Consider the following 24,618-nt stretch of genomic DNA (forward strand, 5'->3'; position numbering starts at 1 on the left):
ACACATATGATCGCTACACTTTTTGTCACAACCCGATTTTTACGATTGCGATTATGTAAAAACTTGAAAATGAAAAAAAAAAAAAGAATAAATTTTTTTGCGTTAAAAAAAAACATAAATTCATTTTATTTACAAATCCAAAATAAAGTTTGAATACATTGGGCGAGTAAACAAAATACCTCAAAGCATTAAAACAGTTGAAACATGATGTGACTCTATATGACATCTAGTTCAGATCCACTTCGATCCTCGACCAACCCCTTTTTGTCACTTTTAAAACATGAGAGAATAGGAATATGTACAAAGACTCATTAAATCGCGTACATGCTTGATGTTAGGGTACTACACTCTTTCTTGTCATGTTTTTTTTTTCTTATCTTGAGAATATAAGTCCTTAGGTTCTGTTCTTGAGTTTTGAATTCTTGTCCTTGTTATGGCTCAAGGACCTTGGTCCTAGATTTTGAGTTCTTAGGTTATGATCTAAAGGGTTTGATTATAAGGTTCTCGGTTTTTAGTTCTGAAAACTTGAAGTTTGATACTTGTTCTAGTTTCTTATCTTTAGAACTTGGTTCTTGTTCTTGATTTTTGCCCTTGTCCTTAGTTCTTGTTATTTTCCTGGTTATGTTCCCTAAGATACTCTCCCTAGGATTTACGGTACAAGACATGAACTCGACAACCTGTGTCCAAGGCTACATGCGTTCTAAGCAACACAATCTGGAAACTTGCGTCTAAGGCTTTATGTGTTTCAAGCGACATAGTCTGAATCTACATCTAGGGCTTCATACATTCCCTACATATAGTCTGAAACCTACACCCAAGGCTTCTTATGTTCCAATTGGTGTAGCCTAAAACCTACGTCCAAGACTTCTCATGTTCCAAACGGCGCAGTCTGAAAATCTATGCCCAAGACTTCATACATTCTAAATAGCATAATCTGAAACTTACATCTATGACTTCTTATGTTCCAAGCGATACAATATGAGAACCTACATCAAAGGCTTCTTATGATCCGAGCGATGTAACCTTAGTCATGATTCTATTGTCGCATGAGAGTTGTAGGGGTTCTTTAAGTTTTGAGTCTTAGGACCTTGGTCCTTCGTTCTTGAGTAGTACCTAACAATCTTCTTATTTTAATAGACTTAGGGCTTGTGTTCTACTTATCTTTAGAGCGTTTTCTTAGTTTCATGGGGTTCTTAAGTTTTTGCTCCAAGGTATCCCAAACTTATAAATCTTAACATCAACTTTTTTAAAAACTTCAAAACGTCTTTAAACTTCTAAAAAAAAACTTAAAAAATACTCATACTCTTGGTACTACATTTAAAAAAATACACAGACTTTTAAAAGTAGATAATTTATGAGGTAGACAGTTTTCGTTCATATATTAACGGTAATATTAAAAGTTGATATTTTTGAGACATTTTTGAAAGTGTAAGAATATTATTTAATTAAATTAAATTTAAATGTATTTTTATTAATTTAAAGAAAATGAGTCACACCAAATTTAAAATTCATTTTAAAATGATAAATAATTTTAATTATAATTTCTGTTGGGGCCGCCAAAATTAAATCAGAAAATTGTACGTTGGTTTTGGGGTACTCTCATCAGTCGTCACTCCCACTCCCCCAGGGTTTAACCTTCGCCCCTCCGCCCCTCCGCCCCTCCGCCATGGCCGTGCTCAGACCCACAGCCCTGAAGCTACCAGTCACTATAAACCCCTCTGAACTTTGGTTTAGCCCAAAACTTCTCAAAACGACTCCTTCTATAAGCCACTCCGGGGGCAAGCTGGGCAGAGTTGCAGCGATGATCACTTTGGGGGCCTCCACTTCCCAAGCCTCTTCGTTGATTTCTCAATGGCCCTCCTATTTCTTTCTATGGCGATCTAACTATGTTTCTAATTCTTCTATTTCCATTTGCGCCTCCTCCAAGAGGCTCTACAGGTCACTTTTCTCTTGGGTTTGTTCTTTACGGGAGGCTTTTGTGTTATCTTTTTGTTGTTAATCGGGGCGTGGAGAACATTTTGTCCTCTGTATGGGGAATTAGCTGCATTTTTGTGTGTGTTTATGTGCTTGTTGTTCGTTCCAGACATTTGTTAGAAGTTTTCTTGACTGAAACTGCGAAGTGAGTTTCCTCCCCCTGCATGTGATAGGGAACTTGTGATATGGGGAAGGACATGTTTGGTGGGTGTGATTTCTAGGAATTTTTAGTTATCATCATGATGATATCTGAAAAAATGAACTCGTTGTTAACCTCCTATTCCGTTCACTCTGTTTCTTGTTGGTAGAATGTCGTTCTTTGAATATGATTTGAAGCTTTATGGCAATGGTTCTTTAGTATGATTTTTGAGGCTTTTAAATTCAGTCATGAAGAAGTATATCGGTTATCTTTCTAGGCACTTTAGCTCTTTTCTCCTATATCGTTATCTAGTCCATAAAATTGTGTCATATTATTTGGTTTCATCTATGGGGAGGACGTTTACCTTTCCATATGAGAGTGATTGAGTCTTAGGTAATCGAACTCAAATTTAGCAGAAGTGATACTGACACCTTTCTTGGGTCATCCATTTTGTTGTTTTAATTGTTTATGTGTCTTACATTGTGCAGTTTATCGATTAATTATAGTGAGAGTATGGTTGTGAAGAACTTCGACCTTAATATTTCTGAAAATATTGATTTGCAGGGCTGAATTTTGACCTCTGAAGAATTTTGGCAACGCTTCTCCAAATGTGAATATGTTTCATGCTTCCTTGCAGTGTCGACAAAGTTCTTTTTTGTGCACCAATTCATTTTTTGAAACTAGACAACATGACAAGGAGAGGGCGTTTCTGTCTGATGTAAATGATTGGTCTAAGAGTACTAGGCAGCTGAAACAAGAGAAGCTCTTTAGGTTTTCAGAAACTGAGATCCTGACGAAGAATGACGAAGAAAAGCTAAGAAAAAAAGAAAATCTCATTGACTATGGGACTTTGCATTGTTACAACAGTCTTTCCCCTCCATATTCTAAGGTTCAGTCAAATTTGGGGAATGGCAATGGAGACACTAATTCTTATTCTGGGGAATGGCCCATGAGCAAGCCTGCAAATAATGTTTTGCATAGTCAGGTTGTTCCTATGCAAAGTAACAAAAAGTATTCTGTTTCTCAAAATGGAAAGGGGTCAATTATGCGTCACGTACCAAATGTTTCACCTAATGGCAGAAATAGAAATATCTCTTTGGGAAAGGTGAATAGTGTACTAAAAACTTCGCAATTTACTGAAGCTGCTAATGGAATAAGTAAGGGTGTAGCTGTGGAAGAATTTTCTAAAGTGATCGTCAATGGAAGTGGCACCAAGATGATGGAAGTACTTGCAACTGCTCATAAGCCAGATATAAAGGAGAGGCTTAATGGTGTATATGAAAGCGTTCTTGTTGTTGATGGTGTATCTGCAGCAAAGGAAGTTGTTTCAATAAAGGAGAGGCTTAATGGTGTATATGAAAGCATTCTTGTTGTTGATGGTGTATATGAATAAGGTGTATTTGATGCGGAGATTGTTCAATCTACAGATGTCTGAAGGTGGATCTATTGCTAATCATATAAATGAATTCAATATGACCGTAAGTCAACTGAGTTCGGTGGAAATTAATTTCGATAATGAAATTAAAGCGTTGATTTGATGTCATCTTTACCCGAGTCATGGGACACTGTTGTTGCCGCAATCAGCAGTTCTCGAGGATCTGATTAACTGAAATTTGATGAAATTCGATATGTATTTCTCAGCAAAAGTATTCGCAAACAAGAAATTGGAGATTCGTCAGGCAATGCTCTCAGTGTTGACCGAAGGAAAGAAGTAAATCAAAGAGCTCAAACAAACATGAGCGATCAAAATCAAGGAACCAAGAAAAATTTTCAAACAAGCCAAATGTAAAATGTTGGAGTTGTGGAGAAAAAGGACACTTTCGGACAGATTGTACAAAACTGAAGAAGAAGCAGAATCACAAATCTGGAGATGATGATGATTCTATAAATTCAACCGAAGACATTAGGGATGCTCTAGTCCTCAACGTGGACAGTTCGATTGAATCCTGGATTTTGGATTCAGGTGCATATTTTCATTCTTCTCCAAATAAAAAGTTGTTCCGAAATTTCAAGTCTGAAAATTTCGAGAAGGTGTATCTTGCCGACAACAAAGATTTGGAGATTAAAAGGAAAAGGAGATGTCTGCATAAAAACTCCAACAGGAAATTAGTGGACATTAAAGAATGTCAGATATATTTCTGGTCTAAAAAAGAACCTGATCTCTATTGGTCAGTTGGACAGCACAGGTTATGCAACAAAGTTAGGGAAGAGGTCGTGGAAGATTATGAAGGGTGCTACGGTGGTAGCACGTGACTCAAAATCTGGAACCTTATTGTAACAACCCTAAATTTCTACATATCTAGAGTCGTCACTAACGTCTCATGCTCATTTATAAAGTGGAAATATAACTCTTACATGAACATCATTTATAGTGTAAACTTCAAAAACGTTTAAAACAACTTCTTCTCTAGAAACACCGCCATGGTCTTACGTGTTTAAATATAAAATACTAAAATTTAGAGAAAATAAAAACACACAAAGTAATTTAAAACAATGGAATGCAAAACAACCTATTCTAATTTAAAACTAAGAATTTAAATATGAATCTATCCTATGCACGTGCCACAGTCTCTGCTCACGATGCCGCCATCCTCCGTACAAGTGCGCCTGGCCCTTTACCTGAAAAATGATGTGGCACACGGCCTGAGTATTTCAAAGAATACTCAGTAAGTGGCCCCACTATAGGGGTCATGCAAATGCAAACACATGCAATCATGATTTAGGGACCTATCTCTAATCATCTTAGGGGTGGCCTCCAGTCTCGGACAAATTGGATGTGTAGTACTTCCCTACACATGACTCACACGTGCGAGTGTGAATCCCCAGGGCGCTCGCACACCCCCTGGACCCTCTGGTCAAACTAATCTGTAGCGANCCCTATATGAATCCATGGCATCAATTTCATGTTCAATTCTAACTTTTACAATGGTTCATGTGCTAAACTTCATGCGAGCATTAAAGACTTTACATGGATAAAGTCTTGAAACGTTATAATATACATATTATACATATATATATATATATATATATATATATATATTCTATTTATATTAAGATTTCATTTTTATTTTTTTATTTCGAGTGACTACTTTCTTGTCTTTTGATATTCTTCCTATACTCATTCTTATTAATCATATTATTGATTAATCCCATCGATTCTTACTCCCAACTCTTCCCTTTTGTTTTTCTTTTCTTCTGTATTTTTTTTTTCTTTTGATTTTGTATTTTGGCTTCTACGTGTTTTTTCTTTATTTCTGTTCGGCTCTCTTTATTATTTTTTTTTCTTCTGTATGTGTTTTCTGTACTCTCTATTATGTCCTGCCCTATTTATTTATTTTTTTGCTTTTCTTTTCTCTCCATTTCTTCTCTTCTTTCTTTTCTTTTATTTTATCTCTTTATTTTTTTTTTCTTTTCTCTACATTTCTTCTGGTCTCTCTTTCCTTTTGATTTTGTTTACAATATTTTGGCCTCCTATCTATATATATATATATATTTTTGTCTTTTCTTTCTGATTTTGTTAACAATATTCTGGCCTCTCTTCCTCGGTATATTTTCCTGTATTCTAATTAATTCTTTTTTTCAAATCTTTCCTCTCTGGTTTTCCCTTTTTTTTTTCTTTCTTTTAATTCGGTTATCATTCAAATTCACAGATATCACATATAAATTCTCCTCCCCAAATCTTTCCTTTCTTATTTACTTGTTAATTTTTTTAAACCGAATCTTTTCTCTCCTCTCTGTTCTGTATCTTTCCTTTCTTATTTACTTGTTAATTTTTTTAAACCGAATCTTTTCTTTCCTCTCTATTCTGTATTTACTACTTATCTTCCCTTTTTTGTTCTGTATTTACTACTTATCTTCCCTTTTTTTCTCTCTGTTCTGTATATATATATATATATATATATTTTATTCTATTGACAGATATTAGCCTCGGTTATAGTTAATTTTCTATAACCTGATAACGAAAATCTAAATAGATGGGCAGGTAAAAGAGATCTAAATAGAGGAGATATACTTGGGAGAGGAAGGGGTGAGTGGAGAGTAGTTTAGGGAAAAATATTATTTTAATTATTTAATTATTATTATTATTATTATTCTTCTTTTTTTTTTTTTTGTCGTTACACTTATACACCACTGCAGGGTAGTTGATATTGCTGAGAGTGCTTCAAATTCAAGTCTATGGCACAATAGACTTGGACATATAAGCGTAAAAGGAATGAAGACGCTGGCCGCGAAAGGAGTTTTAGAAGGTCTGAAATCTGTTGATGTGGGTCGTTGTGAGAACTACGTTATGAGCAAGCATAAACGAGTTAGCTTCACAAGGACCGCCAGAGAATTGAAGAAAGTGCGGTTGGAAATGGAACCATATGTGGAGCAAGGTTCGACGAAACAAGTGGAAGTTGAGCTTGAGTTGCAGGAAAACTCACCTAGTGATGTTGTAGCAGATACTCATGAAACTCCTGAGACTACTGCTGAGGAACCAGATGTGGAGCATAGTTCCAAGACCACGAAGCAAGTGGGAGTTGAGCTTGAGTTGCAAGAAAACTCACCTAGTGATGTTGTAGCAGATACTCATGAAACTCTTAAGACTACTGCAGAGGAATCAGCAATGGAGCAAGTGACACCTGAACTGGTGTTGAAAAGATCATCCAGAGCCATCAGATTACCAAATAGGCATGTACCTTCTTTACACTATCGGTTGGTGACTGATGAAGGGAACGAAAGCCCCTTGATGAGGTCCTACAGTTGGAGGATACAACTAAATGGGAGCAAGCCATGGATGATGGGATGTCTAGACTTCAGAAATACGTTGTTGAGGCTGAGTACTTGGCATTAGCTGAAGCTGGAAAGGAGATGATATGGATGACAGACTATCTAGAAGAATTAGGCAAGAAGCAACACNTAAAAGAGATCTAAATAGAGGAGATATACTTGGGAGAGGAAGGGGTGAGTGGAGAGTAGTTTAGGGAAAAATATTATTTTAATTATTTAATTATTATTATTATTATTATTCTTCTTTTTTTTTTTTTTGTCGTTACACTTATACACCACTGCAGGGTAGTTGATATTGCTGAGAGTGCTTCAAATTCAAGTCTATGGCACAATAGACTTGGACATATAAGCGTAAAAGGAATGAAGACGCTGGCCGCGAAAGGAGTTTTAGAAGGTCTGAAATCTGTTGATGTGGGTCGTTGTGAGAACTACGTTATGAGCAAGCATAAACGAGTTAGCTTCACAAGGACCGCCAGAGAATTGAAGAAAGTGCGGTTGGAAATGGAACCATATGTGGAGCAAGGTTCGACGAAACAAGTGGAAGTTGAGCTTGAGTTGCAGGAAAACTCACCTAGTGATGTTGTAGCAGATACTCATGAAACTCCTGAGACTACTGCTGAGGAACCAGATGTGGAGCATAGTTCCAAGACCACGAAGCAAGTGGGAGTTGAGCTTGAGTTGCAAGAAAACTCACCTAGTGATGTTGTAGCAGATACTCATGAAACTCTTAAGACTACTGCAGAGGAATCAGCAATGGAGCAAGTGACACCTGAACTGGTGTTGAAAAGATCATCCAGAGCCATCAGATTACCAAATAGGCATGTACCTTCTTTACACTATCGGTTGGTGACTGATGAAGGGAACGAAAGCCCCTTGATGAGGTCCTACAGTTGGAGGATACAACTAAATGGGAGCAAGCCATGGATGATGGGATGTCTAGACTTCAGAAATACGTTGTTGAGGCTGAGTACTTGGCATTAGCTGAAGCTGGAAAGGAGATGATATGGATGACAGACTATCTAGAAGAATTAGGCAAGAAGCAACACGAGAAGACTCTTTAGGTAGATAGTTAGAGTGTCATGTAGTTGGCGAGGAACCCGGTCTATCATTCAAAACATAGAAGGCGATACCATTTCACTCGGAGGTTAGTTGAAGATGGTGATGTGTTTGGAGAAGATAGAGGGTGCAAGGAATCCAGCAAACATTTTGTGTTGATGTTGGAACATTGAGGTTGTGCAAAGCCTCAATTGGTATGGTACAGATTGAGAATGAAATTCTTGGTTGACTGGATTAGTCTCCAAGTGGGAGATTGTTGGGGTTGATTGGATCCGTCTCCAAGTAGGAGATTGTTGGGGTTGACTGGACCCGTCTCTAATTGGGAGATTGTTGCGGTTGACTGGATCAGTCTCCAAGTGGGAGATTGTTGGGATAGGGAGCCTGATGCCTAGATCGGATAAAGATATATTTGGAAGATATTTTGTAAATATATGATAGAGATCTATATGTAGAGAATTGGTAAAGATTTGATAGAGATATATTTGTTAGATTATATACCCTCACGCAGTGCTCAGAATGTACTTCTCTTCATTCTCTGTATTTTGTTGTTGTGCATACCTGAAGTCATCAATAATAAAACCTTTAGTCAATATTCCTCTTGTATTTTCCCTAATAAAACCTTTAGCCAATATTCCTCCTTCTATTTTCTCTCATCAATAATAAAACTTTTAACTAATATTCCTCCGGTATTTTCTCTAATAAAACCTTTAACCAATATTCCTTTTTTCCTCCTGTATTTTCTCTAATAAAACCTTTAGCCAATATTCCTTCTTTCTTCCTCTATTTTCTCTAATAAAACCTTTAGCCAATATTACTGCTTGTATTTTCTTTTCTCTCTCTTCTATGTATTATGTTGTACATACCTGAAGTCATCAATAATAAATTTTCTCTCTCTTCTCTGTATTTTGTTGTACATACCGAAAAGTCATCAATAATAAAACCTTTAGCCAATATTCCTCCTGTATTTTGTTGTACATACCTGAAGTCATCAATAATAAATTTTCTCTCTTCACTGTATTTTGTTGTACATACTTGAAGTCATCAATAATAAAACCTTTAGCCAATATTCCTGAAATAAATTCTCAATAATAAATTTTCTCTCTCTTCACTGTATTTTGTTGTAAAGTCATCAATAATAATATTCCTCCTTGTATTTTCTCTCTCCTGTTGTATTGTATTTTCTCTCTCCTGTTGTATTTTCTCTTCTCTCCTGTTGTATTGTATTTTCTCTCTCCTGTTGTATTTTCTCTTCTCTCCTGTTGTATTGTATTTTCTCTTCTCTCCTGTTGTATTGTATTTTCTCTCTCCGGTTGTATTTTCTCTTCTCTCTCCTGTTGTATTGTATTTTCTCTTCTCTCTCCTGTTGTATTGTATTTTCTCTTCTCTCTCCTGTTGTATTGTATTTTCTCTCTCCTGTTGTATTGTATTTTCTCTCTCCTGTTGTATTGTATTTTCTCTCTCCTGTTGTATTGTATTTTCTCTCTCCTGTTGTATTGTATTTTCTCTCTCCTGTTGTATTGTATTTTCTCTCTCCTGTTGTATTGTATTTTCTCTCTCCTGTTGTATTGTATTTTCTCTCTCCTGTTGTATTGTATTTTCTCTCTCCTGTTGTATTGTATTTTCTCTCTCCTGTTGTATTGTATTTTCTCTCTCCTGTTGTATTGTATTTTCTCTCTCCTGTTGTATTGTATTTTCTCTCTCCTGTTGTATTGTATTTTCTCTCTCCTGTTGTATTGTATTTTCTCTCTCCTGTTGTATTGTATTTTCTCTCTCCTGTTGTATTGTATTTTCTCTCTCCTGTTGTATTGTCTCTTCTCTCTCCTGTTGTATTTTCTCTCTCCTCCTGTTCTTTGTGTTTAATAAAACCTCTAGCCAATATTCCTCCTTGTATTTTCTCTACCCTGTTGTATTTTTCTCTCTCCTGTTCTTTGTGTTTAATAAAACCTTTAGATTCCTCCTTGTATTTTCTCTCCCCTGTTGTATTTTCTCCTGTTCTTTGTGTTTAATAAAACCTTTAGCCAATATTCCTCCTTGTATTTTCTCTCCCCCGTTGTATTTTCTCTCTCCTGTTCTTTGTGTTTAATAAAACCTTTAGCCAATATTCCTCGTTGTATTTTCTCTCCCCTGTTCTTTGTGTTTAATAAAACCTTTAGCCAATATTCCTCCTTGTATCTCGTTGTATTTTCTCTCCCCTGTTCTTTGTGTTTAATAAAACCTTTAGCCAATATTCCTCCTTGTATTTTCTCTCTCCTGTTCTTTGTGTCCATCTTGATCGTGTGTGCGTTGTTGAGTGATCCTAACAATTGGTATCGGTATCAGAGCTAACAATTGGTATCGATCCTAACATTTTGGTCAAAAGTGTACATTTAATTAAGTATGACAGTAGTGTATGTTAATGAAAATTTGTTATCAAGTAGATGGGGTAATATGATGTATAATTTAACTTCCAACTAGAGGAACAATTGCTACCAATTGTACTTCAAACGTTATAGGCACGCCTTCTATCACTTATAAGTAGGGTGATGTTGGTCGTTCCACCTCAATAACGATGATATAGACCACTAGTTCACAATATCTTCACACCAATTTAAGCATTATATACTCACGAATGTAGACAATATTTGTATATTTCAAAGCCTATAAAGGATTAAGAGGAACAAGCCGCTCAACATGTCTTGTTATACGTGAAAAAATAGTTTCTTAAAATTTTGGAAGGTTCATAAATTAAAGTAGTTAGTGAAGAAAAAATCCAACATAATTATGATTAAAGAAAATGGAGAGTTTGGGTTTTGAACTCGCTCCCTCCAAATCCAAACCCATTTCCCTAACCCACATTTATAGATTGTTAGTTGTTGGGGATGGGCCATCAAAGCCCATCTATCTCATCATCAGTTCATCGCCATTCACCACCCCATCACTGTATCATTCAAGATTTCATCTCTGTCAAAACCCATCCAACGTCCAAGATCTCTTCCCTACATACCCATTATTGGCCCACTGGATTCCGAGTGGATGGATAGAATCTGCAACACACTGCGCGAGCAAAACCTCATCTTCCTCTTACAAAACTTGCAAAAGCTCAGCCATGGCTTCCGTCTCCTGTACTTCTACCTCCATAAATCTCTCCCCAACATCCTTCAATTCTCGCCCCCCACTCAAATTGGGTTCCCAGTTTCTCGGTCTTCAATCCAACTTCCGATGGGTCTCACCCATCGCCATTGGACCCTCCAACGGCTCTAGAGCAACCTGCTGGTTCAACCTTAGGCAAAATGCCGAAGGTGCAGGCATTTATGGCAGCCAGTCCCGAGACGACTTCATCAGAGACGATGTTGAGCAGGTTCTTTTACAATATCTTCTTTCTTCTTGTTCTGTGGATTTCTGTTTCTTGTCTTTGGGAACTGTGATTGTTGAAGAGCAGGTGTTCTTCCGGTGTTCTTCAGAAAAACCATTGTATCAAGCTTTCCAATTAGATGAATATATAATAACCCAGCATGTTGCTATTCCAAATTATATACAGAAGTCTAGTTTTGATGTTCTTAATCCAATCATTCATGATAGCTCAACTCAACTGGCTTATAGGATAGCTATGTCTTATCTTATCTTGGTATTAAATTTGGAAGGTTAAAGGTCCTTCTAGAATCTTGGTAAAATTTCACCAACAAAGCTAACTTAGCGAAGTAAAGATATTTAACCTCTAGAGCCGGCCAAAGAACGTCGACCAAATCCAACAGGATTGCCGTTTATCAAGTTAGAGACCAAAAGCTCTTAACGGACCTTAACATCATTCCTAGAAACAAGTTTTTAAAGGAAGAAGAAGAAGAATTGACGAGTGATCATTTTGGTTGTGCAGTATTTTAACTACATGGGAATGCTCGCTGTGGAGGGTACGTATGACAAAATGGAGGCTCTTTTGAGCCAAGACATTCACCCAGTGGACATTTTGCTGATGCTGGCTGCCTCAGAAGGGGACAAACCAAAGCTTGAGGAGCTATTGAAAGCTGGGGCTAAGTATGATGTTAAAGATGTAGATGGCCGAACAGCCATTGATAGGGCACCTAATCAAGAAATCAAGGATTTTATTCTTAATTTTTCTGTTGAGAAGCTATGATTTGGTTGGTAAGTGGCTCTGTTTTGGGATAGGCTTAGAAAGAGGTTTAAGCTTTGTATTTCACTGCCTTGTTTTTGGAGTATTTTGAATGACTAGTAATTTGGCTTTCATTTTCTCTGAGAATGTTGATAAACATCATAGACAAGTTCAGAAAACAAGAACATTATCAATTAAGCCTAAACTCCAGGGATTAAACTTGATTTTAGCTATCTATCTATCTATAATCATACATGATTGTACAGCACTGCTCTCAAAATTTATGAATAAATACTATTGGATGATATTTCATAAACAATGCATTTATGCACTTTCTAATAAAAAAAAATAAGACTACTTACCAGAATTCTCTCTACTGCTAAAATAGACTGCTTTTGCGTTTCCCACCGGTGAGCAAAGCGAAAAATGGATCCTCCTTCTCCACACTATCAGCTTTGGTTTCATTGAATTGAATTCCCACTGCACTAGTTGTAATCGGGTTGGGAGGCTTAATTGAAACAAATGCTGGCCTCTTCGAATGCAGTTTTTTTGCACCAACCAACGAGGGGCTTGAATTTACAAGAGAACTACCTTCTCGAGGCACGAATGTCTGGCTCGAGGTCGCTGCAGGACTGATTGAACTGTCTTTTGTCTCTGTAATATCTTTGACAGAAATATCGTTAACTCTTTTGGAAGGGCTTGCTAGCAAATCATTCTTACTCATTTTCATTAGATCAAGAGCTTCGTCATTACTTTGATTTGCCTCTGCCTGCTTGGTAGCAGGTTCATCATCTACACCCAAAAAGAAGTAATACAAGTACACTAGAGTTTATTTTGTTTTTGGCGATAAGATGAAAATAAAAATCAAGACTGCATATGAAGAATTATAAGACAGAAAAATGGCAGTTACTAGACGTTGCAATTGCAAAGTTAGTTAGCTCTACAAAGAAGCATAATGTATTACTGCTGAAGTGCAATTGACAAAGAGATATATTGGATACTTAAGAAAGGTGAATATGTGAAGGGAGTCACGAGTATAATACCATTAAAAACCTTACCTCCAAGAAAAGATTTAAGGCTCTGATACCGCACAGTTGATGCGGCTGAAGAAACATTTGGCCCAATATGTTCTTCCTGATTGTTAGTCGCAACTTCTTGTTTGTTTTCTTGCAATATAAATTTGTCTTCTTTCCAAACACACTCTAAGAGGACAAATTCATCATTTGTAGGGTAAAACTCTCTAAAGACCTGTAAATATATTGGAAAAGAATTTAAAAACTTCTATTTTGTGAAGATAATTAGAAAGGCAGATGATATGAGAACCCTAGTGGAATAGCTTAAGAATCCCTTGATTATACAGAAGCAGGCTTTGCAATTTGGAAAAGAATGGAAGAGTGGAGCCCATATACCTGAATTCCTTCCTGGTTTATTGTAACTACATGCTTTTTTTTGGAGATAGACGCAACCATGTTGAATATTGAAACAACATCGAGTAATATCTGTATAAAACAATAAAGAAACAGATGGTTAACGGAAATGCAAATTCATCATAAACATAAAATAATCAAAGTTAGCGATGGTAATTATGTTGCCACAATTTCCATTTCAGAAAAATGACAATGTACTGTCAATTGTCATGCAATCCTTTGAAAGTTTCTGAAAATCCTAACCTTGAAATGTCAAATGATTCCTGCTTTTCTTAAATATTTATCAATAAAAATGGAACTTACTTGTTGAACCAACACCCGAATACGTGCCAGTAATGCCAAAATTATAAAGCAAAACCCTGTGAAAAATGTTCGAGCAAGCAAGATAGATATCTCACTGATAATAGTCAAGGATGATATTTGCACAATGAATTTCTTCAAATTAGTTTCCATCGTCTAACAAACAAATTAGCTCCAGGTAAGAAGACATCATTTCAAGATAATTGTCACAAATGCCGAAAAGTATTAAGCATTCAACAACTGTGAATAAAAAAACCATTGGTGTTATATACAACCATATAATGTGCCAGACAAGATTTTAACAGCACCAAATTCAAGGCGATGATGTAAATGTTTCCAAGGCAGAGATAGAAAACAAAGCACTTATTTTACATAGCTACCATCTAAGTGGGAAACGTTCTCACTATTGAACTTCTCACTTTTGTGAAGGTGCATTAACTAGCAAACTTATGAAGTGGGCAAAAACGAAAAAGAATGACTGTGCTGAATCTCAAGAATGCCCAAAACACAACCAAGATATAGAAAATAAAAGAAGGCAGGAGCAAGAATCCAATAGGTCGAAAAATGTCAATATTGTCAAAAACCTTCTTACATACAAATATCTAACACTGACAGATGCTGAGGTGAGTTGCTGTACATAATTGATGTAATGTAATACGATCTAACAGCTTCACGTTTTATATAAAGGAAAACATGAAGTTACATATCGTATATGCCTGTCAAGTAGTCAAATGAACAAGTTAACCAAGTAAATAAGCCAGCCAGCTTTCATACTAAACGCTGTGCAATACAGGGCATGTTTTCCACTTCCACTGTTGGACATACAGGAAGACTAATTGAATAGCCATTGAAGAAATGCAACTTACACCACTATAAAGATTCTCATGGATACTAAAATGAATTTGAGCAAACAGAAAGCAGCAAGCAACACCAACTTATCTCTAATGCATTAGACCAATAGATAAAAAGGATACGTTGCTGCCTTAAAAATTGGCTCCACCATCTGCAAAAGGTTTGGAAAAAGATCCCTTCAATACAATGTCCAAAGGGGTAAATCTACGATGTAAAGTGAACATCATTTTATAATTTCCGTAACAGTAGAATCATTGCCCCTTGAGGTCAATAGCAAAAATAACCCTTGATTGACCTCTCATTCAAAACAAAGCCCAACTACTTGAAAATATTTTTTAGTGAACATGGAACAGCTTACATCAAGCAAAATAGATTTAGATAAATATACTATATCATAATCTCCTTTTTTTTTTTTTTTTTTTGTGTNTCTTTTTCAATCATAAGCATAAACATATAGAAAGAGAATGAACATTCTATATAAAGACTCCCAATTAGTCATGCAAAGAAGACAAATTCAATAGAAAAATCACCTCTGATAGTAGGCGTGCAGCCCCCAGAAGCTGTTCCATGAAATTATATTTCCCAACTTCACATTTCCTCCTTTTCAAACTGTAACAAAATAGAAAGTCAAAACAGAAGATCAAAGGAAAACGAATACATACATTTATAATCTAATCATCTCTTTACTATATGCTAAATAGAAAAAAACTTCATGAGGAGAAGGAACTCAAAATCACATACCTTTCTAAAAAATGAATCTTTTGCTTAGGTTTCTTTCCATCGATAACTTGAAAGCAGGAATTTACCAACTCCTCTAACTTGGCAGCTTGTAGAAGTCTTAAATCTCTCCTTACCTAACATTTTTTATAGACGCAAGGAAAGTTACAATGTATGACAAAAATCTCAAATTGTTCATCTAACACTTAATGAATGATTTCACCAACTTAACTACATACTTCCTATGACTCTTGGTTTTGTGTATCATAATGTTTCCTTTCAACTGGTGTCATCAATATTAAAATGTTTCCCACCTATTGCTTGTATGAACATATATTTACACAGACTAACATATACGTATAAAAGCAGTATTCTCCTCCTACAAGTCATGCACTTCTTTTCTTGCACTTCAGTTTTCTTTTCTCAGTTACTAATCAATCAACCACAATTTTCTTAAGAGGGAGGGGGATGAAAACCTGTAAAAGATATCGAAAATAGGAACTCCGGCGATGCTGGTTCTTGTTCTTATAAATCATTTTATGTAGAATGCCACATTCTAAATAGAGCTGGTCAAGCATGGATGCCAACTTCTCCTGACGGTTTTCAGCTACAGAAGAGGCCATGGAACCTCTAGAATTTTGAAATTACAACCAAAACCTAAGAATTAAAAACATGAAGCCCAATCGATAAAGCTTCACCAGAAATCGAACGTCGATTCAAACCGAAGAATTATTAGAACAATGATGAAGACAAGGAAGCGGAGTATAAATACTAACCTAGGTGGAGAGAAGGAAGACGAGACAAGACCGCGAGGGAGAGAAGAGGTGGCTTAGGTATGGTGCGCCAGTGAAATAAACGTAGCCTAACGACGGTGTTTCTTCACGGACCGACTCTGAGAAAAAACGAGTTTGACTGGCGGCGACCACTCGACGGAGGCGGAGGGTTGAGCCCTCACCCCACTTTTATATTTTGGGATTATTTTTCCTACTGGTAATTGATAAAATAAAATAAATAAATAAATAACCTTTTAAAAAACAGATTATTTTTAGACCGGTAATTAGGAGTGTACATTGAATCAGGCAACCCGAAAATTCGGACCAACCCAACAAACTATAACGGTTGGGTTGGGTTGGATTAGCATTTCGGATAGGATTTTGTTCATTTTTCTAAACGAATCGGTTCGATTTTGGGTTCATAGACAAAACCTTCAAGTTGACCCGATCTAAATAAAAATGTATAGAATATATTACACTCGCCCCGAGTTCGACATCTGCCAAATATATGTTTTTATTTTTATTTTTTTTTTATATAATACATTTTGTTTAATTTTTTTATATTAATATCTTAATATTTCATTCTTTTTTTAATTTCTGTGTTTAGTTATATATATATATATATTTTTTTTCTTTTTTTTAAATATCTTAATATTTTATATTATTTTTAAAATACTTTAAAATAAACTAACATATAATATTAATACAGTTAATAAATTATATATATATAATTTTAAAACATATTCTAAATTATAATATATTTTTTATCGGTAACATTATTATATCAAAATTTATATATATTTTTATTTTTTAATATTTGTTTGTTTTATTTTTTTTAATTTCTTTATCTAATTTCTTTTAGATATATATATATATATATTTTAATATTTTAATATTTCATACTATTTTTAATTTGTTTGTTTTTGTTTATATTTTTTTTAATTTCTTTATTCAGTTATATATATATATATATATATTAAAAATACCTTAAAATAAACCAACGTTATGTTCATAAATTATATATATATAATTTTAAAATATATTCTAAATTATAATATATTTATTATCCGTTATTATATCACAATTTATATTTTTTTTTTATTTTTCTAATAATTTAAAGTAATATAAGCATATTTCAATTAAAATATTTTTATATATTTTTTATTTTTGTCTTACTCTTAAACTAATCATTTTTATTGTTTATTTAATTTTATGATTTATCCTTGTATTTTTGTTACTTTAACCAATTCTCAAAAAATGTCGGTATTTAATTATCTTTAGTTTTATGATGATATTGAACGATGTTAATATGTTACAATTTTTGCTCATTTTTTATTAAACTTTTAATATATTTTATCTAGGATTGTATGCGAATAATTATAAATGGTGAATAAATAAAACTTTAAAAAAAAAAAAATTGACAACCCAACCCGAAAATAGAGGGTTGGGTTGGGTTGTGAAAAGTTTCGGGTTGGGTTGGGTTAGCAATCCAACCAACCTGAACTTTTAGGTTGGGTTAAAAAAAATCCTCCAACCTGACCCAACCCGGATCATGTACATCTCTAACGGTAATTGCCCAATTTTTTTAAATAATATTTTATGTGTATCTCATAGATCACCTCCCTCCTCCATTTCTTATGAGCATTTTAGAAATAATATTTTATCTGTATCTCATAGATCACCTCCCTCCTCCATTTCTTATAAGCATTTTAGAACATAAATGTAACTTCAACACTAAAATAACTAATTTTTTTTAAAGGTTATCTGAGGTACGGTTGTCATCTTGTCACCTATAGATTACGTTGCAACCATGAAAGCACGGAAAAAAATGAAGGAATTGAAAGTATAGTTACAGGATCGATTAGACAAAGACTTCATCTTGGGATGCAAAGTCTTATTTGTAAAGAATAAGGATGAATTGATGTAATTGCACATTGATTACCGAGAGTTAAAAAAGTGATAGCGAAGAACAAAACATCCCCTCCCTCGTATAGAAGATTTGTTCAACTAGCTACGGGAGGCAACAACGTTCTCCAAAATTGATTAATAATTGGGCTACCATCAGATAAAGAAGAAGGGAGAAGAACCATCTAAAAGATGGTGTTCCTATCAAGGTATGACCTTTACGAATTTATTGATATGTCTTTTGGTCAAACGAATGCGCCCCCAACGAACATTCGAAGAGTGTCTAAACACATTTGTTATCATATTAGTAGATGTCATCTTTGTCTATTCCAAGGTGTTCAAAGAGTGTTTGAATCGTTTTGAAAGTTCTTTTGAACCAAATTAAAACCGACAAAGATTATTTTAGCTACTATAAATGTAGATAAGTGTTCTACGTAAAAAATTCATGAATCGAACAAAATTTGTTTAATGTAAATTTTTTATTATTTTCTAATCTTTATTAATTTTAATTTTTATATTTTTTGTGTTAATTTCATATTAAGGCAACTTTTAGTCAAGAATTACACAATTTACCTTCCCAACTCACTTTATTCATGTATGACCTTCTTTGATGCACAGAAAATCACTACTTGTTCATCTCTCAATGATTAAACACAACATCAAAAACTGATAAACTCGAATCAATCTCCTCGCTCCCATATCGAAAATCCCGACACTTCTCGAATGCTTTGCTCCGATCTCTTTTTGATATAATTACTTAAGTTCTAAGAGTCTTCTTCTCATTGTTTTGCCTGCATTGATAAGATTCAGTGAGATTGAAGGCGTAAGGCAAGTAGATAACCAACTGAATGATGAACGAGGTCTGTTACCTGTGAATATAAGAAGGTCCCGAGAACAGCGATCGCAGCTCCAAGAGCGTTGACGGGTTGGATGGGTGTGCGGAAGATGATGATTGCAGAAACTATGACCGATATACGTTTCATGGTGTTACCAATGCTGAATGTCAAGGGAGAAATTTCGTCCAGAGACATGTAGGATACTTGGTTATAGAGATGATAGAACACACTTTGAGCTGCTACCCACCTACCATTAACACAAAAACAGTACACTTTCAAAACCAAAGTGAGATATGTTCATATGAAACCATGAAGATTTGAGCTCTTCAAGGCTCACAACAGCAAACTACACACAGGATTGATGACGGTTGGACTCGAGTTAACAGAGTTATCGAGATAGCAGGCGCATAGTTTTAACTGGATCCAAGACATCCCACTGAACACATATTTTAGCAGAAAGTGAAATGCAGAAGTCAAATTACCGATTCTAATGGCTCAAACAGATATTGTCCGCTTTGACCGATTACATATTACCGTTAGCCTCATGGTTTTAAAACGCGTATATTACAGAAAAGTTTCCACACCCTTAAAAGGAATGTTTCGTTCTCCTCTCCAACCAATGTGGGATTTCACAATCCACCCCCTAGGTGGCCTAGCATTCTAGCTCTAGCTAGTACACTGCCTAATGTCTGGCTCTCATACCATTTGTAACAGCTCAAGGCCACCATTAGCAAATATCGTCCGCTTTGGCTTGTTACGTATCGTCGTCAACATTACGGTTTTAAAACGCATTTATAAGGGAGAGGTTTCCACACCCTTGTAAGGAATGCTTCGTTCTCCTCTCCAACCAACGTGAGATCTCACAATCCACCCCCTTTGGAGGTCTAGCGCCCTCGTTGGCACACCGCCCAGTGTTTGGCTCTGATACTATTTGTAACAACTCAAGCCCACCGCTAGCAGATATTGTCCGCTTTGGCCCATTACATATTGCCGTCAGCCTCATGGTTTTATAAACGTGTCTGCTAGGAAGAGGTTTCCACACCCTTATAAGGAATGCTTCGTTCCCCTTTCTAACCAACCCTGTGATTTGTAAGGTTTGTCGATGCCCATAGATCGTTGAGTATACGTAACGTTCATAGGATAACTCTGTTAAATAGGAGAAAATTAAGAGTAAAATCTGCTTACCAAACGAAGTTAGGTCCATTCTGAGAGACAGCAGTTTTCCATCCTGCAGCCCACATCTGCGGTCCTTCGACAGCAATAGCAAATGGGGTAAGAATCAAAAGGGACAGAATAGACAAACAGGCGTAGTAGTTCATCCCGCTAACAGCCTTCCCCTTCATGCCTTTCTTGGAAAATATGTTTCTGAACACAAATGCCAAGTTTGATATCATGGCTCCCATGAATCCTGAAGAGGTCAACACATCCAACAGCTCTCTCAACAATCATATGGAACAAGAACGTTAAGAACACCTTGGGAACATGATACACGAACCAATTCTCTCAAAAGTAACAACAATCTCCGGTATCCACTTACAAATCGAACTAAATACATGTGATTTAGTGCAGAAGTTCATGAAACGTTATGCAAGATTACTAGCCGATGTTAGAAATCACGACACTCCAGCTCAAAGTGGCTTTGCTTTTGGTTTTCCCAAAAGGCCTTGTTTCAATGTATTCCTTACTTATGGACCCATGATTAGTCGATGTGAGACTCCTCTCGCAACACTTCTCAACCGTAGACACGGTTGAGGATTGTTGGGAGGGAGTCTCACATTGGCTAATTTAGGGAATGATCATGGGTTTATGAGTAAGAAATACATCTCCATTGGTACAGGCCTTTTGGGGAAGCTCAAAGCAAAACCATGAAAGCTTATGCTCAAAGTGGACAATATCATACTATTGTGGAGTGTCGTGCAACATGGAAGTGTAGTGATAGTGATCGAACAAAAGTAAGAGTTGAATTACCAGTCATGTTGAAGTTAAGCTCGGTCACGGCAGCAAGCGCGCAACCGCCGATGATCGGTAGAAGAGAGAGGTAGACAGGAACAGGGAAAGTCTCACCCAACAGGAACCTTGAAACCAATACACTAAATGCAGGCTCACCACTCTTGATGATATGAGTGAATGAGACAGCAACCTTTGACATGCTCACGGTGGCCGCTACATGCCCAATCGTATGGGCCACAGCAACCTATTCAAAATCATCAACATGAACACACAACATTCCAAAACAACAATCAAATACAAGAACAACATGATGATCACAGAAACTTCCTAAGCTTTCTCAAATTCCAACAAACAATGGGTATTCATCAAATTCAAGAACAACATGATGATCACAGAAACTTCCTAAACTTTCTCAAATCCTAACAAACAATGGGTATTCATCAAATTCAAGAACAACATGATGATCAGAGTCCAACAAAAACTTCCAAACACAACCCAGAAGAACAGAACTTACAGGGAACAAAGATTTCCAGAACTCAAAATCGGTGGTGGGTGCCTCGGCGATCCTTGTCATCCAAGAGACTAACATGATGAGAGAGCCAACAGCGAGGGAAAGCGTGGAGGTTAGCCATGGATATTGAAACGCATTCAAAACCTTCTTGTTGTAAATGTTGAACACGACATTCAAACCCCACCAGAGAGCGAAATAGAGTCCGATCTTCACTTTCTTCGCCGCCTCTGTTCGCGCTTCGGCTACCGTCAGTTCAACGTTCGACTCAATCGGGTGCGATCGGTCAGCCTCGTAGGCTTTGCTCGTAACCAAATCACTCTTCCGGGTTCTCAGTGGCCCGAAATTAGAAACCGAAGAGATATGAAGGGCATTTTTCATACAGAGAACGAAGCCTTGGGGCTTTAGCGCCGGCAATGGAGGTGGGCAAGAAAACAGCCGGATTGAAGCCGGAGAGCTCCGGCGGTGAACGACGTGAGACCCATGAATGGGTTTTGCAGATTGAGTGAAAGAAGAGATCATGATCGGAAAATAAGAGCTCTAATCGCTCTAATAATGAAAATAAAGGAAGGCACCGATGGTAGAAGGCGGGTAGGTGGGAGAAGGAAGATGAAGAGTTGAAAAAACGGTGGAATATCGTAGAAAGTAAGCTAAGGGGAAGTCTAAAAAGGAAGGCACCGATGCAGCAGAGTGTATTTGGTGATTGTTTCAATGAATCTGTACAGTTTTGGGATTGGTAGTGAAGATTTTTTTAATAGAATAAGAACATGGAAGATAATGAGAATTCAAATGAAAATTTTCAAACGATATTCTAAAAAATTAAGGTGGGTGGCGGCTTTTGATCCATTTCAAAATGTAACATTTTTTCTTCATGGAATTGGGCGATTCGGTGAGGATCCAAAATCAAATCAAATTATATCTGTTTTTTTTTTTTTTTTTCTCCTTTCTTTAGCTTTTGAAATTGAAATTGTTTATAAACTTTCGTGTACGTTTATTCCATAATCAAAATATAACTTTAGAGAAAAAAAAATGGAGTTATTTATTCAATTTTTTATAAAAATAAAATATTAATTCATACAAAATATATCTATTTAGTTTTAAATATTTAATTAAAATATACCTTCCATTTCAATATATATTTAAAAAAGTAACATTATTTTTTTTATAAGGAAATAAATAATAAAAAATAATTATATTAAAAATAAATATTTTAAAATTAATAATAAATTTTGAAGGGTATATCCAATCCGACTATAAAGTTTTTTTATTTATTCAAACCAAAATCAAATAAATTTATAATCTAAATGAATTGAATTGAGTTGATCAAATTTTTTGACCGGTTTAGAGGTATAACCTTTGTAACTTCACCAACAGGCATAAGTTTCCAGAGACACTTACTAGAGACTAGTGAACTTAGCTCCAAATCAATAAAAGCATAGAAGTAAACCACGGCCTAGGACGAAAAAAAAGTTGGACATTAATTTGTTCTTGATGGTAGCGGACAATTGCACTTTTGATGGTAGCAGACTTGCGATTGTGCGACACTCACTTTCCAGCAACGAGTGATTTAAGCTAATTCGTTCTTACGTCGCCTACGGCCAAGCGTCGTATGCTCGAGCCTCTGGCCTCAGTTTAAGAAGAAAGTTTTAGAAAACTAGAGATTTTGAAAGAGAGTTTTGAAAGCAAGATTTGAAAGATTGAAATTGGTGTTAGGTGTGATGTAAGAAAAAAGGTAATAACAACTGCTTACAACATATAACTATTGGGTAGGGAGAAGTTGTCTAGAGCATCTTGGTTCGAGTTTAAGTAGCGGCATGCCATTTTATATTATAAAACAATTTCTATAATATAATTAATTCACGTCTCCGATGTTAATTCAAATAATTGAATTGAGATACCTTTTTTTAAAAAAAAATTATTATATTTTCAACTTTAGAGCATATATTAACTCATATATCTTTTTCGGTCCTTTCAACTGTCATTACAATTCATTTGATAACCTTATTGGTCGATGAAACGGTAGGACTTTATGCTTCATCAAAAAAGGGCATAATAGCTACTTTTGTTTGTATAAGTTTACCATTAAGTGATTTATATGAATCATTACTATTTCTTTCATGGTTATATACACTAAACTTCTCCCTACCCGATAGTTATATGCAGTAAGCCGTTGTTGTTGTCTTTTGCTTACATTCTCATATAACACTAATTTCAATTTCTCAAATCTTGTTTTCAAAACGCTCTTTCGAAATCTCTCTGCCTCGTTTTTCTAAAACTTTCTTCTTGAACTGGGGCCAGAGGCTCAAGTATACATCGCTTGGCCGTAGGCGACGCAAGAATGAATAGACTTAACTCACTTGTTGCTGAGAAGTGAGTGTTGCACGATCGCAAGTCCGCTGCCATCAAAGTGCGATGGTGACATACAAATAAAAATAATTATAAAAAAAATTAAATTTTAAAAAAATAATAATAAATAAACAAACAAACAAAAAACCAAAACATACTACTAAACGAATTTAAAAGAAAAGAAAAAAAAAAGAAATTACGTAAAGAAAATGAGAGTAACGATCATTAAAAATTGGCCAAGAATATTTATCAATACAACCAAAATCTAAAAAAAAAGGAGAGAGAAAATAAAATAGGAGATCTAAAAAATATTAAATCTAAATTAAAAAATTAAGAATTTGTTAAATACTTAACAAAACGGAAAGGAATTTGGTGATCATCTTTAACAGGGTGAAGTGCCTTGATATAAGTGGGAACGAATTCGAGGGACGAAAGCAAGCTAATTTGGAGTTAGATAGAACTTCGGTAAGGTCATCCAAGTAAGTGGTCTTACTATTGACATGGTTATATTTGATGTTGACACGTGCCATGTGGTTTTACACGTGTCATATATATTGATATGTGTGAATTGTCTGTGGATCGATATACTTATGATATGTTTATGATATGTTATAATATGTGAATTATATGATAATACTTATGATACGATGTGTTCAATGATATGTTTGAGATAGGATACGAGAAGGATGTACAAAACGTAATGTAACGATAGAAGAAGATATGCTCATGAAACGTTAAAGTTAGGTTACGTATTAAAGTGCTATGGATATGAGAGATTGATAAAAAAAAAAATACGATTAGGTTATGGGTAGAAAGGGATGAGATTGTGATAGATTGATAGAACGATAACGTTAGAATACGTTCCTGTGGCGATATGACTAAGGTACGTTCCTGTAACGATATGACTATGATATGTATAAGAACGCTAAGGCTATGATAAGTTAGGGAATGATATAACCATGAAGTGTTTACGCTATGATA

At 35.5% G+C, this 24,618-nt stretch overlaps 4 protein-coding genes across 5 annotated transcripts; 2 read left to right on the top strand and 2 right to left on the bottom strand.

The window, feature by feature from the left end:
* Positions 1-1,566: 1,566 nt before the first annotated feature.
* Positions 1,567-3,506, top strand: LOC111783840. Its single transcript, XM_023664685.1, has 2 exons — positions 1,567-1,938; positions 2,678-3,506. The coding sequence occupies exon 2, from the start codon at positions 2,730-2,732 to the stop codon at positions 3,504-3,506; it is 777 nt and encodes a 258-aa protein (XP_023520453.1). The 5' UTR covers positions 1,567-1,938; positions 2,678-2,729.
* A 7,219-nt stretch (positions 3,507-10,725) lies between these two features.
* On the top strand, positions 10,726-12,245 carry LOC111783831 (protein LHCP TRANSLOCATION DEFECT). The gene is made up of 2 exons (XM_023664678.1): positions 10,726-11,276; positions 11,790-12,245. Exons 1-2 carry the CDS (start codon positions 11,025-11,027, stop codon positions 12,045-12,047), a joined length of 510 nt encoding a protein of 169 aa, XP_023520446.1. The 5' UTR covers positions 10,726-11,024; the 3' UTR covers positions 12,048-12,245.
* Positions 12,198-16,285, bottom strand: LOC111783829. 2 transcript variants are annotated; one of them, XM_023664677.1, is made up of 9 exons: positions 16,096-16,285; positions 15,796-15,949; positions 15,344-15,456; positions 15,133-15,211; positions 14,725-14,753; positions 13,754-13,847; positions 13,433-13,522; positions 13,082-13,271; positions 12,198-12,815 (listed from the first exon to the last, which is right to left on the bottom strand). In XM_023664677.1, exons 2-9 carry the CDS (start codon positions 15,940-15,942, stop codon positions 12,403-12,405), a joined length of 1,155 nt encoding a protein of 384 aa, XP_023520445.1. In that variant the 5' UTR covers positions 15,943-15,949; positions 16,096-16,285; the 3' UTR covers positions 12,198-12,402. The 2 variants fall into 2 exon arrangements, with proteins under 2 accessions (XP_023520445.1, XP_023520444.1); XM_023664676.1 differs by having other exon boundaries at positions 15,796-15,976.
* Positions 16,286-18,565: 2,280 nt separating this feature from the next.
* On the bottom strand, positions 18,566-22,142 carry LOC111783844 (glucose-6-phosphate/phosphate translocator 2, chloroplastic-like). The gene is made up of 5 exons (XM_023664688.1): positions 21,298-22,142; positions 20,802-21,027; positions 20,019-20,241; positions 18,867-19,080; positions 18,566-18,788 (listed from the first exon to the last, which is right to left on the bottom strand). Exons 1-5 carry the CDS (start codon positions 21,811-21,813, stop codon positions 18,777-18,779), a joined length of 1,191 nt encoding a protein of 396 aa, XP_023520456.1. The 5' UTR covers positions 21,814-22,142; the 3' UTR covers positions 18,566-18,776.
* Between the last annotated feature and the right edge of the window lie 2,476 nt (positions 22,143-24,618).

The sequence above is a fragment of the Cucurbita pepo genome, unplaced genomic scaffold (genome assembly GCF_002806865.2).
Source record: "Cucurbita pepo subsp. pepo cultivar mu-cu-16 unplaced genomic scaffold, ASM280686v2 Cp4.1_scaffold000102, whole genome shotgun sequence".
Classification (NCBI taxonomy): Eukaryota; Viridiplantae; Streptophyta; class Magnoliopsida; order Cucurbitales; family Cucurbitaceae; genus Cucurbita; species Cucurbita pepo.

What these genes read in the sequence shown, in the direction of transcription:
- LOC111783844 (XM_023664688.1), bottom strand. Translation starts at nt 21,813, where the DNA reads ATGATCTCTTCTTTCACTCAATCTGCAAAACCCATTCATGGGTCTCAC. An exon ending in GCTTAACTTCAACATGACTG is followed by an intron (nt 20,242 to 20,801) that starts GTAATTCAACTC and finishes TGACCTCTTCAG; the next exon opens with GATTCATGGGAGCCATGATA. An exon ending in AATGGACCTAACTTCGTTTG is followed by an intron (nt 19,081 to 20,018) that starts GTAAGCAGATTT and finishes TGTTAATGGTAG; the next exon opens with GTGGGTAGCAGCTCAAAGTG.
- LOC111783831 (XM_023664678.1), top strand. Translation starts at nt 11,025, where the DNA reads ATGGCTTCCGTCTCCTGTACTTCTACCTCCATAAATCTCTCCCCAACA. An exon ending in TCAGAGACGATGTTGAGCAG is followed by an intron (nt 11,277 to 11,789) that starts GTTCTTTTACAA and finishes TTGGTTGTGCAG; the next exon opens with TATTTTAACTACATGGGAAT.
- LOC111783840 (XM_023664685.1), top strand. Translation starts at nt 2,730, where the DNA reads ATGTTTCATGCTTCCTTGCAGTGTCGACAAAGTTCTTTTTTGTGCACC.
- LOC111783829 (XM_023664677.1), bottom strand. Translation starts at nt 15,942, where the DNA reads ATGGCCTCTTCTGTAGCTGAAAACCGTCAGGAGAAGTTGGCATCCATG. An exon ending in AAGATTCATTTTTTAGAAAG is followed by an intron (nt 15,212 to 15,343) that starts GTATGTGATTTT and finishes ATTTTGTTACAG; the next exon opens with TTTGAAAAGGAGGAAATGTG. An exon ending in CTGCACGCCTACTATCAGAG is followed by an intron (nt 14,754 to 15,132) that starts GTGATTTTTCTA and finishes AACCTTTTGCAG; the next exon opens with ATGGTGGAGCCAATTTTTAA.